Source organism: Triticum dicoccoides, chromosome 5A, assembly GCF_002162155.2.
Source record: "Triticum dicoccoides isolate Atlit2015 ecotype Zavitan chromosome 5A, WEW_v2.0, whole genome shotgun sequence".
Lineage (NCBI taxonomy): Eukaryota > Viridiplantae > Streptophyta > Magnoliopsida > Poales > Poaceae > Triticum > Triticum dicoccoides.
This window is the reverse complement of record NC_041388.1, coordinates 662973717-662989560: the sequence shown is the minus strand read 5'-3', so window position 1 is coordinate 662989560 and position 15844 is coordinate 662973717. Positions and strand designations below refer to the sequence as shown.

At 47.2% G+C, this 15844-nt stretch overlaps 2 protein-coding genes across 3 annotated transcripts in view; both read right to left on the bottom strand.

The window, feature by feature from the left end:
• Window positions 1-1089, bottom strand: part of LOC119303898 (cysteine proteinase inhibitor-like) — a 2777-nt gene extending 1688 nt beyond the window's left edge. Inside the window, exons 1-2 of the mRNA XM_037581047.1 lie at window positions 684-1089; window positions 366-564 (exon numbers count right to left, since the gene is read on the bottom strand). Of these exons, the coding sequence (XP_037436944.1) occupies window positions 367-564; window positions 684-932 (447 nt within the window). The 5' untranslated portion in view covers window positions 933-1089 and the 3' untranslated portion in view covers window position 366. The remainder of the gene's footprint in view (window positions 1-365; window positions 565-683) is intronic.
• A 1926-nt stretch (window positions 1090-3015) lies between these two features.
• Window positions 3016-4390, bottom strand: LOC119303896 (cysteine proteinase inhibitor A-like). Of its 2 annotated transcripts, none has more exons than XM_037581044.1 (3): window positions 4014-4390; window positions 3583-3781; window positions 3016-3213 (listed from the first exon to the last, which is right to left on the bottom strand). In XM_037581044.1, exons 1-2 carry the CDS (start codon window positions 4242-4244, stop codon window positions 3584-3586), a joined length of 429 nt encoding a protein of 142 aa, XP_037436941.1. In that variant the 5' UTR covers window positions 4245-4390; the 3' UTR covers window positions 3016-3213; window position 3583. The 2 variants fall into 2 exon arrangements, with proteins under 2 accessions (XP_037436941.1, XP_037436942.1); XM_037581045.1 differs by having other exon boundaries at window positions 3583-3700.
• Window positions 4391-15844: the final 11454 nt, after the last annotated feature.

Here is a 15844-nt window from a genome sequence, read left to right as displayed (position 1 = left end):
CGCCCCTGGTAGCCAGATCCATACGCGACTCAGCCGACCGCGGCCAACTGAGCGCCCGGGAGCAGCACCAGCAGCCGACGCCCCCGAGCCACCACGCCTTCGCACGCCCCGGAGGATAGACCCCAGATCCAACACGACGGCTCCGCCCCTCCTCTGGCGAAGCGGCCGCGAGATGCAGCAGAGGCGCCCCGCCGCCACCTTCCTCGGAGCGTGCGCGGCGTTCGCCGGCGGCCTCCTCGGGTGGCGGCGAGACTGGGAGGGCAGGCAGCTCGGAGGGCAGGGGATGGGACGCGGCGGCGCTAGGTCTTGAAACGAGTGACAGCCTTGAATACTTTTGATGCATGAAATAGATGCATTTTTTTAACCTTAAACGTTGGGAGAGGCGCCCTCTGCCGGCCTGAACTCCACGAGCTTCCTGACATCCAGCCACAGCTGCTCCAGCACCTTGGCTTCATACAGCTTCTTTGCCCCGCCTTCATCGACCTGGATTGTGATGTAGTAGAGCCTGCCAGCAACAGCTTGCTCCTTGACCCTCACCACTTTCTCCAACTCCAGCGGAGTATTCTGCATCAGTGAATTCAGATTAGACCAATGCAAATACTACTTTCCTATACTGCTTTGTCGAACACGGGAATGCAGATTCAACAAGGGAAGGGGGGAGCGGTGGTGGGCCGAGGGCTTACGGCCTCCTTGTTGTGCTCGGAGACGGCGAAGCGGGCGAGGCCGACGATGTAGAGATCGTTCTCTCGCCCCGGCGACTCCACGATGCCTCCCGCCAGCCGCCGCGCGGGTTCCGCCGCCATGGCAGCCGTCTCTCGCGCGCTCTGCTTCTGGGACTGGGTCTGAGTAGACGGCAGGACGAGGGCGAGTAGCAGGAGCAGGAGCAGGGCAGGGGCAGCCACCGATCCTAGACCTCGGTGGTGTTTCCGCATCTCCGTCGATCGGGGTCGGCCGCAGCGGCGGAGGAGGAGGGGAGAAGATGGCTGGATTTTGGGGCGGCGAAAGGCGGACGGCTTGGCTGGAAATATAGAGTGGCTGTGGAGGTGCTCGATTTGGGCGGAGTGGCGGTGGAGGCTGCCGATCCGGGAAGGGAATTAATACCATCTCCGATAGCTGCCTTATTTTAAGGCAGGAAAAATGGATGTTATAAATTTTTTCACACCAAAAGTGTCTTTGGCAAGAGCAAGGCGCTGCTTCTGCTACACGAGTTGCTGCTCCGGCTGCTAGTGTTTTCAGCTCAAAGACGGTGGACAATGCCGATCCGGGAAAAAGAATTTTACAAGACCAGATCTCATGTGAGATCCATCCTGATGGATGACACATGGCATTCATAATCATAAAACATCTACCCCATCCGCTAACCGTGAGACCCGGTCTCATATAATTTTTTTTCCGTCTCCAATTGATGTCTTATTTTAGTGGGAAAATTGGGTGTTAAGGAAGCGTTTATGTAAGGTCGACCGGTTCTGATTTTTCGGCGGTGGGTGGCTTGGCTGGAGTGGCGGTGGACGGTGCCGATCCGGGAAGGAGTGGAGGCCGGCGGTACTGAGAAAACGCTCGAGAGAGGGGAGGAGAATGCCCAACGCGGGCGTATCACAACCGTCAAGTCGAGATTGGAAGTAAGCTGTAGAGTACTACTGTACATGAGAGTAGGTCCGAACAAGTGCAGGCCAGCTAATAACACGGTCAGGTTCATTACTTAATCTGACCTGAGCTGTTGCCGTTCGATACTACTCCCTGTAGACTGTAGTGTCAAAAACGCTCTTATATTATGGGACGGAGAGTAGTTCATGGTGTGTTTTTACTTGTTATATAGACACGATGCCTCTTGCTGCTTTGTAAATAGTTAAGCACCTATGTATGTATGATGTGTTTAGAGATTGCTGAGACGTCTCCCAATTTCATTTCTGGAACTGCACACTGCGTACATCATGCTACACCAACAAACAGTAGTAACACACACACACACACAAACTGCATCAACTAAGTTCCAGCTGCAGGTAAACGTACAGATTCAGCAGCGTTGCGTTCTATATTCAGAAGGCAACATACAGAACAGCAAGACAACATACAGTACAGAACAGCACCTGCATCGCCAGCCTCCTTGACACAGGATTCCCGTCCAGCCATGCCGTTGCTCGAAGATCTCCCTTGCTGCCCGCGCCATCATGTCACCCACGATCGCAGAAGCCTTTGCAGCGCGCTTTTCTAGAGGTTCGACCGGCTGTAGAGAAAACGACATAAAAGTAAGGTCACATTTGTAGAGTCAGCAAGCTTGATTCCTTGGAAACAAAAAAGATTTGTTTCTTCTCCAGAGAGCCAAAACAATGGCAGCAGCACTGATCATAATCAACTTCCGATCTCTACTAGAAAAAAAAGAGACGTAAACCAGGTATTTCACAAATTAGAGAAGCTACTAGGCTTTGTGCTTATCCCTAAGGAAACATTCCAGACATATATTTAGCTAGAGGGCAGAGGAAGAACAAGTGTTCCATCACCACAAAATTCACACAGGTCAGACTCCTTTCATCCCCTTTTTCTGAAGATTTGCTTTGTTCAGAGTTGTATTTCTGATCACTAGCCAACACAACACTTTCGTTCTCAAGGGTAGCTTGAGAGTCCACACCATTATGCATGGAAAGCTACTCTTCTAGCCACAGGATACTGATAGTAGCAAGATTCAACAACAAACTCACCAGGTTTTGTCAACGAGCATTTCACACGGTCAGGTTCAATAATTAACCTGACCTGGGCACAAATGTCCTCCAGGTTTTGCCACATAGCCATAGTCACTTCCCTAAGAAACCTTCTGGATTTTAAGCTATCAATACCCCAAACGAAATATTTGGACCTTGAATTTTACCACTTTGCCTTTCATTGCTCTGATATCCTTGTTCAAGTAAGTCGAGTCCCTGGTTCATGTCGTCCTCCCCCGAAACGCTACGAGGAAGTGCACCATCAAAAACAGTACAGATGCGTAGCTTAATAAGAACTAGATAGGCCATCAGGCCAAGCTAAATTAACTGCATTGGATATATATGAACCATCTGAAACTCGAATGGCAAGATGTACACAATGGGCAGGTTCAAAAGAACTCGCAAGAAGCAGATTTGTTCTTGATATTACACAAGAGAGCAGCTAAGACATGTCCCACAGACGATAGCTATATCCACACCATATCTGCATATCCTTGCACAGCTGGGACCGACCCGCCTGAAATCAGCAGATTCAGAGTAATCAATTCTCTACAAACAAAATGGTGAACAAGGTTCGGTACATCACGCGTCTTATTTTTTTTTTTTGAGGGAATGACAGTGATCTGCCCATATATTAAGGAGAGCAACACATTACAATACAAGGTTTTTGGTTACGTATAAGTCTGTGAGACGTGTCTTAATATCTATTCTAGTAATGCATGCATGATGAACAATTCTCTTTTATAACACCGCAATCTTTTTTTCAAAACAGTTGATAGTCCTTATGATTAATCAAGAAACTTATTAACATGGTTATTTATTGATTACAGCCAGCATGATTCAACCAGGGCAAAAAAGCAGGCATGATATGCTCCTTGACTGATACCTTAAGCGCTCGCAGAGGCGCGCTCTGCCGGCCTGAACTCCATGAGCTTCTTGAAATCCATCCATGGCCGCTCCCACACCTTGGCTTCATACATCTTCTTTGCCCCGCCCTCATTGACCTGAATTGTAATATAATACATCATGCCTGCAACAACTTGCTGCTTCAGCCTCACCACTTTCTCAAACTCCAGCAGAGCGTTCTGCAACCAAAATTATTAGTCACGCGGAAAAGTACTCGATAATTGTTAAGAGCTCACGATTGAAATCAAATCGCACATGCTACTCATAGTAGTATTGTTTAAAGCACTCGAATTTCGCATAGATCGATGTATAGATACTTCCTACACAAGGAAGGACCTGCGTGCGTCGATCAGAAACATCCAGATTCAACAAGGGAAGGGAAGAGGGAGGGGTGGTGGGTGGAGGGCTTACGGTCTTGTTCTTGTGCTCGGAGACGGCGAAGCGGGCGAGGCCGATGATGCGGAGGTCGTTCTCTGCCCCCGGCGAGTCCACGATGCCTCCGTCCAACCGCCGCTCGTCGGCAGCCTTCTCTCGTGCGCTCTGCATCTGGGTCTGAATAAACGGTAGGACGAGGGTGAGGAGCAGGAGCAAGAGCAGGGCAGGGGCGGCCACCGATCCTAGGACTCGTTGGTATTTCCGCATCTCCCTCGGTCGGGGTCGGCCGCAGCGGCGGAGGAGGGGACAAGGTGGCTCGATTTTGCGGCGGCGGATGGCTTGGCTGGAGTGACGGTGATCGATTTGGGCGGCGGATGGCGGCTGGAGCGGCGGTGGACGCTGCCAATCCGGGAATGGGATTAAAGAGTGTGGAAGACCACGTCGGTTGCAGTTTCAGGGATGTACATATTTATATTTTTGTCCCTCAAATTTACAAGAAGTCAACATATGACCCCTCGTCTTTTCTTTATCGACCTTCATGTTTTAAAACTGGACATGTTTCATACTCCCTCCGTTTCGAATTAATCTAGATGTATTTTAGTTCTAAGTACATTTTTTTTAAAATACGGCAATAACGTATCATATTTTTATAGAAGACATTTTTCGAGATACACTTATTTCTACGACGCGTAACTTAGAACCGAAGGAGCACAAAACTAGAAACAAAAGCAGTATTTTTCTATAAATAACTACGTGTATATCGCAAAAAGCATACAGAGCACGTAAAAAGTTCATTGAAAGGACACATGAACACATGTGTCACGTACAATTGCACACAAGCCCTCAAAAGAAACAATGTAAAAACTCAGTCCTAAGAGATCCTTGCATCCATGAGTCATCTTCGCTCGTTGCCGACCACCGTGGTTGCTCAAGCACCGTCAAATACAAGCAGAAGAAAAAACAGCTCCACAAACCAGATCCGTCGAAGCAACATAGCTGAATCAGCGTTGTGAAACTATTAAACAGGCCGCCGCAGAACATCAAGGCCAAGCCTCTGTAGCACGTTGGTCGGGGAATATCCTCATGCTCGTTGGATTGCAGATCCGCCGACTCCACTCGATGCCGTCGAGGGAGGGTGAGGGAGTCCTGGATTAGGGGGTATCCGGACAACTGGATTATATCTTTTGGCCGGACTGTTGAACTATAAAAATACAAGATTGAAGATTTCGTCCCGCGTCCGGATGATACTCTTCTTGGCGTGGAAGGCAAGTTTGGCAATACGGATATGTAGATCTCTTTCCTTATAATCGACTCTGTGTAACCCTAGCCCCATCCGGTGTCTATATAAACCGGAGGATTTTAGTCCGTAGGACAACATACAATCATACCATAGACTAGCTTTTAAAGTTTAGCCTCTTCGATCTCGTGGTAGATCAACTTTTGTACTACTCATATTATTAAAAACAATCAAGCAGGACGTAGGGTATTACCTCCATCAAGAGGGCCCGAATTCTGGGTAAACATCGTGTCCCCTGCCTCCTGTTACCATCCTCCTTAGACGCATAGTTCAGGACCCCCTACCCGAGATCCGCTGGTTTTGACACCGACATTGGTACTTTCATTGAGAATTCCTCTGTGTCGTCATCGTTAGGCTTGATGGCTCCTTCGATCATCGATAGCGATGCAGTCCAGGGTGAGACTTTTCTCCCCGGACAGATCTTTGTATTCGGCGGCTTCGCACTGCGGGCCAACTCGCTTGGCCATCTGAAGCAGATCAAGAGTTACGCCCCTGGCCACCAGGTCAGGTTTGGAAACTTAAACTACACGGCCGATATCCGCGGAGACTTGATCTTCGACGGATTCGAGCCCTTGCCGAGTGCGCCGCACGGTCACGATGAGCATGATTTAGTTCCATCATCGGACAGTGTTCGGGAAATCGCACCGGCGACCGCTCTGACCCTCAATTCGGAGCCAGTTGCGCCATCTAAGGACGGGTGGATAGACCCCGCCACGGAGGCCGCATCTTCAGCGGCGATCGAGCCAAATACCGACTTTACCCTTCACGGGAGGCGTGACGCCGAACTGCCGGATTCTTCCCCGGCCACGGACTCCGAACCGCCTGCGCCCGTACCTATCGAATCCGACTGGGTGCCGATCATGGAGTTCACCTCCACGGATATCTTTCAGCACTCGCCCTTTGGCGACATACTGAACTCATTAAGGTCTTTCTCCTTGTCAGGAGAGTCTTGACCGAACTATGTTCGGCAGGATTAGGATGCGGATGACGAAAAAATTCGCCGCCCACCCACCACCCACTTAGTAGCAACTGTCGACAATTTGGCCGACATGCTCGACTTCGACTCCGAAGACATCAACAGTATGGACGACGATGCAGGAGACGAACAAGAACCACTGCCCACAGGGCACTGGACAACCACCTCATCATATGATATATATATGGTGGACACACCCAAAGAAGGCAATGGCGACGGGACAGCGGAGGATGACCCCTCCAAGAAGCAACCCAAGAGCCGACGTTAGCGGCGCCGCTCTAAGTCTCGCCAAGGCAAAAGCGGTGATACCAGCACAGGAGATAATAGCACTCCGGACAGTGCCGAAGATGACAACAATCCCCTCCAGCAAGATTTAGAGCAGGAGGATGGAGAAACTAGCCCTCCCGAGAGAGCGGCAGATGAAGAGGCGGATGATGATAATTACACGTCTCCCTCCGAAGACGAGGCAAGCCTCGATGATGACGAATTTGTCGTGCCTGAGGATCCCGTCGAGCAAGAGTGCTTCAAGCGCCGGCTTATAGCCACGTCAAATAGCCTTAAGAAAAAGTAACATTAGCTTCAAACTGATCAAGATTTGCTAGCTAACAGATGGACCGAAGTCCTTGCGACCGAGGAATATGAACTCGAACGCCCCTCCAAGAGTTACCCAAAGCGCAGGTTGCTACCCCGACTAGAGGAGAAAGCATTAAAACCTACATCTCCAGCGTATGACGCGGCTGATAGGCCACCTCGTGGCCGCGACAGAGAGGCATTTCAGCCAAAAGCTCAGCCCGCACCCCAACGCAACTCAAATAAAAATGTCAAGGCACGAGGAAACGCGCTAGACCTGCGAGACATATTAGAGGATAAAGCAAAACATGCAAGATCGATCTACGGATCACGAGGGCGCGCCACTACGCGAGACGATAACCGTCACGCCGGATACAGTAAAAGTAAATCCGGCCGGGCCAAACATAGCGGACAAGACTCATTTGAGCTGCGTCGTGATATAGCCCAGTACAGAGGCGCTGCACACCCTCTATGCTTCACAGACGAAGTAATGGATCACCAAATCCCAGAGGGTTTCAAATCCGTAAATATCGAATCATATGACGGCACAACAAATCCTGCGGTATGGATCGAGGACTTCCTCCTGCACATCCACATGGCCCGCGGTGACGATCTACATGCCATCAAATACCTCCCACTCAAACTCAAAGGACCAGCTCGGCATTGGCTCAACAGCCTGCCAGCAGAATCCATTGGCTGTTGGGAAGATCTGGAAGCCACATTCCTTGACAACTTCCAGGGCACTTATGTGCGACCACCAGATGCCGATGACTTGAGCCACATAATTTAGCAGCCAGAAGAATCAGCCAGGCAATTCTGGACACGGTTCCTGACAAAGAAAAATCAAATTGTCGACTGTCCGGATGCAGAGGCCCTAGCAGATTTTAAGCACAACATCCGCGACGAGTGGCTCGCCCGGCACCTTGGCCAGGAAAAGCCGAAATCTATGGCAACCCTCACGACACTCATGACCCGCTTTTGCGCGGGAGAGGACAGCTGGATGGCTCGCAGCAATAATATATCAAAGAACCATGGTACTTCAGATACCAAGGATAGTAATGGCAGGTCACGTCGCAACAAACACAAGCGCCGCATCAACAGCGACAATACCGAGGATACGGCAGTCAATGCCGGATTCAGAGGCTCTAAACCCGGTCAGCGGAAAAAGCCATTCAAAATAAGCACTCCGGGCCCGTCTAGTCTGGACCGTATACTTGATCGTTCGTGTCAAATACACGGCACCCCCGACAAGCCAGCCAACCACACCAACAGGGAATGTTGGGTGTTCAAGCAGGCCAGCAAGTTAAATGCCGAAAACAAAGATAAGGGGCTACATAGCGATGACGAGGAGGAGCCCCGACCGCCGAACACCGGAGGACAGAAGAGGTTCCCCCCACAACTGCGGACGGTGAACATGATATACGCAACCCACATCCCCAAGAGGGAGCGGAAGCGTGCGCTAAGGGACGTATATGCGTTGGAGTCAGTCGCCCCAAAGTTCAACCCATGGTCCTTCTGTCTGATCACCTTCGATCGCAGGGACCACCCCACTAGTATCCGTCATGGCGGATTCGCCACACTGGTCCTAGACCCAATCATCGAGGGATTTCACCTCACTCGAGTCCTTATGGACGGCGGCAACAGTCTAAACCTGCTTTATCAGGACACAGTGAGCAAAATGGATATAGACCCCTCAAGGATCAAACCCACAAAAACGACCTTCAAAGGTGTCATACCAGGTGTAGAGGCCCATTGCACAGGCTCAGTCACACTGGAAGTGGTCTTCGGATCCCCGGATAACTTCCAAAGCGAGGAGTTAATCTTCGATATAGTCCCGTTCCGCGGTGGCTATCACACATTGCTCGGGCGAACTGCATTTGCAAGATTCAACGCGGTACCGCATTATGCATACCTCAAGCTCAAGATGCCAGGACCTCGGGGGGTCATCACAGTCAATGGAAACACAGAGCGCTCTCTCTGCATGGAGGAGCACACTGCGACCCTCGCAGCAGAAGCACAAAGCAGCCTCTTCAGGCAATCCACCAGTTCGGTGATTAAACACCCGGACACCATCAAGCGCGCCTGGGGTAATCTACAACAAGACCACCTCGCACGTTTCGAGCTCGCATAGCAACGCGGCCCCACCCCTGTCCCAGCCAAACGACGAAATACGTGCCACGCGTACATAATTACGCATTGAAAATACCATGGGCATAGGTGGGGGGGGGGGCACGACTACGGCACGCCCCAAAACGCGGCTCAACCGCACTAGGGGCTTCCCGCTTTGTTATTCTTTTCTCTCTTTCATGACTTTACTCTCCGGAAACCCCGTTCGGTAGTACGATTGCTGGACACACGATACAACAACCAAGGAGGCAAAAAGCTACGCCGCACCATGGAACTCCCAGGTGGTCTCTGATAACGAGTGAAATACTTGCTTTAAATACCATTCCTCAGCTTGCCCTTGGAGGGGACATGTCAAATAGTCATACTTTTTGCTTATCGCACTACTTGTATCATTCTGCTTCGACGCACCTTTTTGAATAAACAATGCATAGCACTAGACTATTACCGCATTCTCTATTCTTCTATATACATATGTTCATTCATGACATTCAGCACCCGTACACTCTGGTACGGCCAATACGCCAGGGGCTTAAGCGTACCCCATAATACGACATGAGAAGTTTGAACACTTTCGACAATGCGGCACCCCGAACTTATAACGTTATATGCATCAGCTCCGAATCATGTCTTGGGTCAATAGTTGGGTTTGCCCAGCTCCCATGTTTTGGTACCTTACGTTCCGCTATATCGGCTAAGGTAGCACTGGGAGAACTACTGCGATTGTGCCCCGGTTCATCTGGGCAAGCACCTCAGTAGAGAAAGCTAAAACTGACTATCATGATAAGGCGAGAGCTGGTCGCTATTCGAGAGGTCTTGAGTCCCTAAAGACTTATGCCGCTTAGAGCGAGGAGTCGGCTTTGTCCGGCTTAGGCGTGTATAGCGCCCCGAATTCGGCCTTCCGAATACTAGGGGCTTCGCCAAAATTTAAAATTGTAGACTTCTATGGCTACGTGAGAGTGATAAAGCATTATAGTCCGATTGGCTTGTTCGTTGTGCTGAGCACATCCCTCGAAGGACCCAACAATGGGAAAAAGAGTGCTCAGATTTGTTGGGGAACGTAGTAATTTCAAAAAAAATTCTACGCACATGCAAGATCATGGTGATGCATAGCAACGAGAGAGGAGAGTGTTGTCTACGTACCCTCGTAGACCGGCAACGGAAGCGTTGACACAACATAGAGGAAGTAGTCGTACGTCTTCCCGATCCGACCGATCCAAGTACGGAACGTACAACACCTCTGAGTTCTGCACACGTTCAACTTGGTGACGTCCCTCGAGCTCTGATCCAGCAAAGTGTTGAGGGAGAGTTTCGTCAGCACGACGGCGTGATGATGGTGATGATGTTCTACCAACGTAGGGCTTCGCCTAAGCACCGCTACGATATGACCGAGGTGGAATATGGTGGAAGGGGGGCACCGCACACGGCTAAGGAACGATCACGAAGATCAACTTCTGTGTCTATGGAGTGCCCCCACCCCCATATATAAAGGAGTGGAGGAGGGGGAGAGGGCCGGCCCCTATGGCGCGCCCTGGAGGAGTCCTACTCCCACCGGGAGTAGGATTCCTCCCTTCCCTAGTTGGAGTAGGAGAGGAAGGGAAGGAGGAGTAGGAGAGAAGGAAAGGGGGGGGGGCGCAACCCCCAAACGTTCTCCAATTCGGCCTCCTTCCCAAAGGGGGCGCACCAGCCCCTTGTGGGCTGGTGTGCTTCATTCTTATGGCCCATAAGGCCCATAACTTCTCCCGGGGGGTTCCGGTAACCTCCCGATACTCCAGAAAAATGCCTGAACCACTTGGAACCCTTCCGATGTCCAAACATAGTCATCCAATATATCAATCTTTACGTCTCGACCATTTCGAGACTCCTCGTCATGTCCCCGATCTCATCCGGGACTCCGAAAAACCTTCGGTACATCAAAAACACAAAAACTCTTATTACGATCGTCACCGAACTTTAAGCGTGCGGACCCTACGGGTTCGAGAACTATGTAGACATGACCGAGACACGTCTCCGGTCAATAACCAATAGTGGAACCTGGATGCTCATATTGGCTCCCACATATTCTACGAAGATCTTTATCGGTCAAACCGCATAACAACATACGTTGTTCCCTTTGTCATCGGTATGTTACTTGCCCGAGATTCGATCATCGGTATCTCAATACCTAGTTCAATCTCATTACCGACAAGTCTCTTTACTCGTCCCATAACACATAATCCCACAACTAACTCATTAGTTGCAATGCTTGCAAGGCTTATAGTGATGTGCATTACCGAGTGGGCCCAGAGATACCTCTTCGACAATCGGAGTGACAAATCCTAATCTCGAAATACGCCAACCCAACAAGTATCTTCGGAGACACCTATAGAGCACCTTTATAATCACCCAGTTACGTTGTGATGTTTGGTAGCACACAAAGTGTTCCTCCGGTAAACGGGAGTTGCATAATCTCATAGTCATAGGAACATGTATAAGTCATGAAGAAAGCAATAGCAACAAACTAAACGATCAAGTGCTAAGCTAATGAAATGGGTCAAGTCAATCACACCATTCTCCTAATGATGTGATCCCATTAATCAAATGACAACTCATGTCTATGGTTAGGAAACATAACCATCTTTGATCAACGAGCTAGTCAAGTAGAGGCATATTAGTGACACTCTGTTTGTCTATGTATTCACACATGTATTATGTTTCCGGTTAATACAATTCTAGCATGAATAATAAACATTTATCATGATATAATGAAATAAATATTAACTTTATTATTTCCTCTAGGGCATATTTCCTTCAAGATTTATCCCGAACACCCCAGCACTCATGGCAAGTCTGTATAAAACTATATGCTTTGATCAACTTATCAAAGCGTATATTCCAACTCCAAGATGCTTGCACCAGTCCATAGATGGATCGCTGGAGCTTGCATATTTTGTTAGCACCTTTAGGATTGACAAAACCTTCTGGTTGCATCATATACAACTCTTCTTTAATAAATCCATTAAGGAATGCAGTTTTGTTTATCCATTTGCCAGATTTCATAAAATGTGGTAATTGCTAACATGATTCGGACAGACTTAAGCATAGATATGAGTGAGAAACTCTCATCGTAGTCAACACCTTGAACTTGTCGAAAACTTTTTGCGACAATTCTGGCTTTGTAGATAGTAACACTACTATCAACGTCCATCTTCCTCTTGAAGATCCATTTGATCTCAATGGCTCGCCGATCTTTGGGAAGTCAATCAAAGTCCATACTTTGTTCTCATACATGGATCTCATCTCAGATTTCATGGCCTCAAGCCATTTCGTGGAATCTGGGCTCATCATTGCTTCCGCATAGTTCATAGGCTCGTCATGGTCAAGTAACATGACCTCCAGAACATGATTACCGTACCACTCTGGTGCGGATCTCACTCTGGTTTACCTACGAGGTTCGGTAGTAACTTGATCTGAAGTTACATGATCATCATCATTAGCTTCCTCACTAATTGGTGTAGTAGTCACAGGAACAGATTTCTATGATGAACTACTTTCCAATAAGGGAGCAGGTATAGTTACCTCATCAAGTTCTACTTTCCTCCCACTCACTTCTTTCGAGAGAAACTCCTTCTCTAGAAAGGATCCATTCTCAGCAATGAATATCTTGCCTTAGGATCTGTGATAGAAGGTGTACCCAACATTTTCTTTTGGGTATCCTATGAAGACGCACTTCTCCGATTTGGGTTTGAGCTTATCAGGTTGAAACTTTTTCACATAAGCATTGCAACCTCAAACTTTAAGAAACGACAGCTTAGGTTTCTTGCCAAACCATAGTTCATACGGTGTCGTCTCAACGGATTTAGATGGTGCCCTATTTAATGTGAATGTAGCTGTCTCTAATGCATAACCCCAAAACGATAGTGGTAAATTGGTAAGAGACATCATAGATCGCACGATATCTAATAAAGTACGGTTATGACGTTCGGACACACCATTACACTGTGGTGTTCCAGGTGGCGTGAGTAGTGAAACTATTTCACATTGTTTTTAACTGAAGGTCAAACTCATAACTCAAATATTTTACTTCTGCGATCATATCGTAGAAACTTTTATTTTTGTTACGATGATTCTCCACTTCACTCTGAAATTCTTTGAACTTTTCAAATGTTTCAGACTTGTGTTTCATCAAGTAGATATACTCATATCTGCTCAAATCATCTGTGAAGATCTGAAAATAATGATACCTGTCGCGAGCCTCAATATTCATCGGACCACATACATCAGTATGTATGATTTCTAACAAATCTGTTGCTCGCTCCATTGTTCTGGACAACGGAGTCTTAGTCATCTTGCCCATGAGGCATGGTTTGCAAGCATCAACTGATTCATAATCAAGTGATTCTAAAAGCCCATCAGCATGGATTTTCTTCATGCGCTTTACACCAATATGACCTAAACGGTAGTGCCACAAATAAGTTGCACTATCATTATTAACTTTGCATCTTTTGGTTTCAATATTATGAATATGTGTATCACTACGATCGATATCCAACGAACCATTTTCATTGGGTGTGTAACCATATAAGGTTTTATTCATGTAAACAGAACAACAATTTATTCTCTTACTTAAATGAATAATTGTATTGTAATAAACATGATCAAATCATATTCATGCTCAACGCAAACACCAAATAACACTTATTTAGGTTCAACACTAATCCCAAAAGTATAGGGAGTGTGCGATGATGATCATATCAATCTTGGAACCACTTCCAACACACATCGTCACTTCATCCTTAACTAGTCTATGTTCATTCTGCAACTCCCGTTTCGAGTTACTACTCTTAGCAACTGAACCAGTATCAAATACCGAGGGGTTGCCACGAACACTAGTAAAATACACATCAATAATCTGTATATCAAATATACCTTTGTTCACTTTGTCATCCTTCTTATCCGCCAAATACTTGGGGCAGTTCCGCTTCCAGTGACCAGTCCCTTTGCAGTAGAAGCACTTAGTCTCAGGCTTAGGACCAGACTTGGGCTTCTTCACTTGAGCAACAACTTGCTTGCCGTTCTTCATGAAGTTCCCCTTCTTCCCTTTGCCTTTTTCTTGAAACTAGTGGTCTTGTCTACCATCAACACTTGATATTTTTCTTGATTTCTACCTGCGTCGATTTCAGCATTACGAAGAGCTTGGGAATCGTTTCCATTATCCCTTGCATATCATAGTCCATCACGAAGTTCTACTAACTTGGTGATGGTGACTAGAGAATTCTGTCAATCACTATTTTATCTGGAAGATTAACTCCCACTTGATTCAAGCGATTGTAGTACCCAGACAATCTGAGCACATGCTCACTGCTTGAGCTATTCTCCTCCATCTTTTAGCTATATAACTTGTTGGAGACTTCATATCTCTCAACTCGGGTATTTGCTTGAAATATTAACTTCAACTCCTGGAACATCTCATATGGTCTATGATGTTCAAAACGTCTTTGAAGTCCCGATTCTAAACCGTTTAAGCATGGTGCACTAAACTATCAAGTAGTCATCATATTGAGCTAGCCAAATGTTCATAACATCTGCATCTGCTCCTGCAATAGGTTTGTCACCTAGCGGTGCATCAAAGACATAATTCTTCTATGCAGCAACGAGGATAAATCTAAGATCACGGATCCAATCCGCATCATTGCTACTAACATCTTTCAACTTACTTTTCTCTAGGAACATATCAAAAATAAAACAGGGGAGCTAAACGCGAGCTATTGATCTACAACATAGATATGCTAATACTACCAGGACTAAGTTCATGATAAATTAAAGTTCAATTAATCATATTACTTAAGAACTCCCACTTAGATATACATCCCTCTAATCCTATAAGTGATCACGTGATCCAAATCAACTAAACACTGTCCGATCATCACGTGAGATGGAGTAGTTTCAATGGTGAACATCACTATGTTGATCATATCTACTATATGATTCACGCTCGACCTTTCGGTCTCCGTGTTCCGAGGCCATATCTGTTATATGCTAGGCTCGTCAAGTTTGACCTGAGTATTCCGCGTGTGCAACTGTTTTTCACTCGTTGTATTTGAACGTAGAGCCTATCACACCTGATCATCACGTGGTGTCTCAACACGAAGAACTTTCGCAACGGTGCATACTCAGGGAGAACACTTGTACCTTGATAATTAGTGAGAGATCATCTTATAAAGCTATTGTCGAACTAAGCAAAATAAGATGTATAAAAGATAAACATCACATGCAATCAAAATATGTGACATGATATGGCCATCATCATCTTGTGCCTTTGATCTCCATCTCCAAAGTATCGTCATGATTTCAATCGTCACCGGCATGACACCATGATCTCCATCATCTTGATCTATATCAATGTGTCGTCACATGGTCGTCTCGCCAACTACTGCTCTTGCAACTATTGCTATCGCATAGCGATAAAGTAAAGCAATTATTTGGCGCTTGCATCTTATGCAATAAAGAGACAACCATAAGGCTTCTGCCAGTTGCTGATAACTTCAACAAAACATGATCATCTTATACAACAACTTATATCTCATCACGTCTTGACCATATCACATCACAACATGCCCTGCAAAAACAAGTTAGACGTCCTCTACTTTGTTGTTGCAAGTTTTACGTGGCTACTACGGGCTGAGCAAGAACCGTTCTTACCTACGCATCAAAACCACAACGATAGTTCGTCAAGTTGGTGCTATTTTAACCTTCGCAAGGACCGTGCGTAGCCACACACGGTTCAACTAAAGTTGGAGAAACTGACACCCGCTAGCCACCCGTGTGCAAAGCACGTCAGTAGAACCAGTCTCGCATAAGCGTACGCGTAATGTCGGTCCGGGCCGCTTCATCCAACAATACCGCCGAACCAAAGTATGA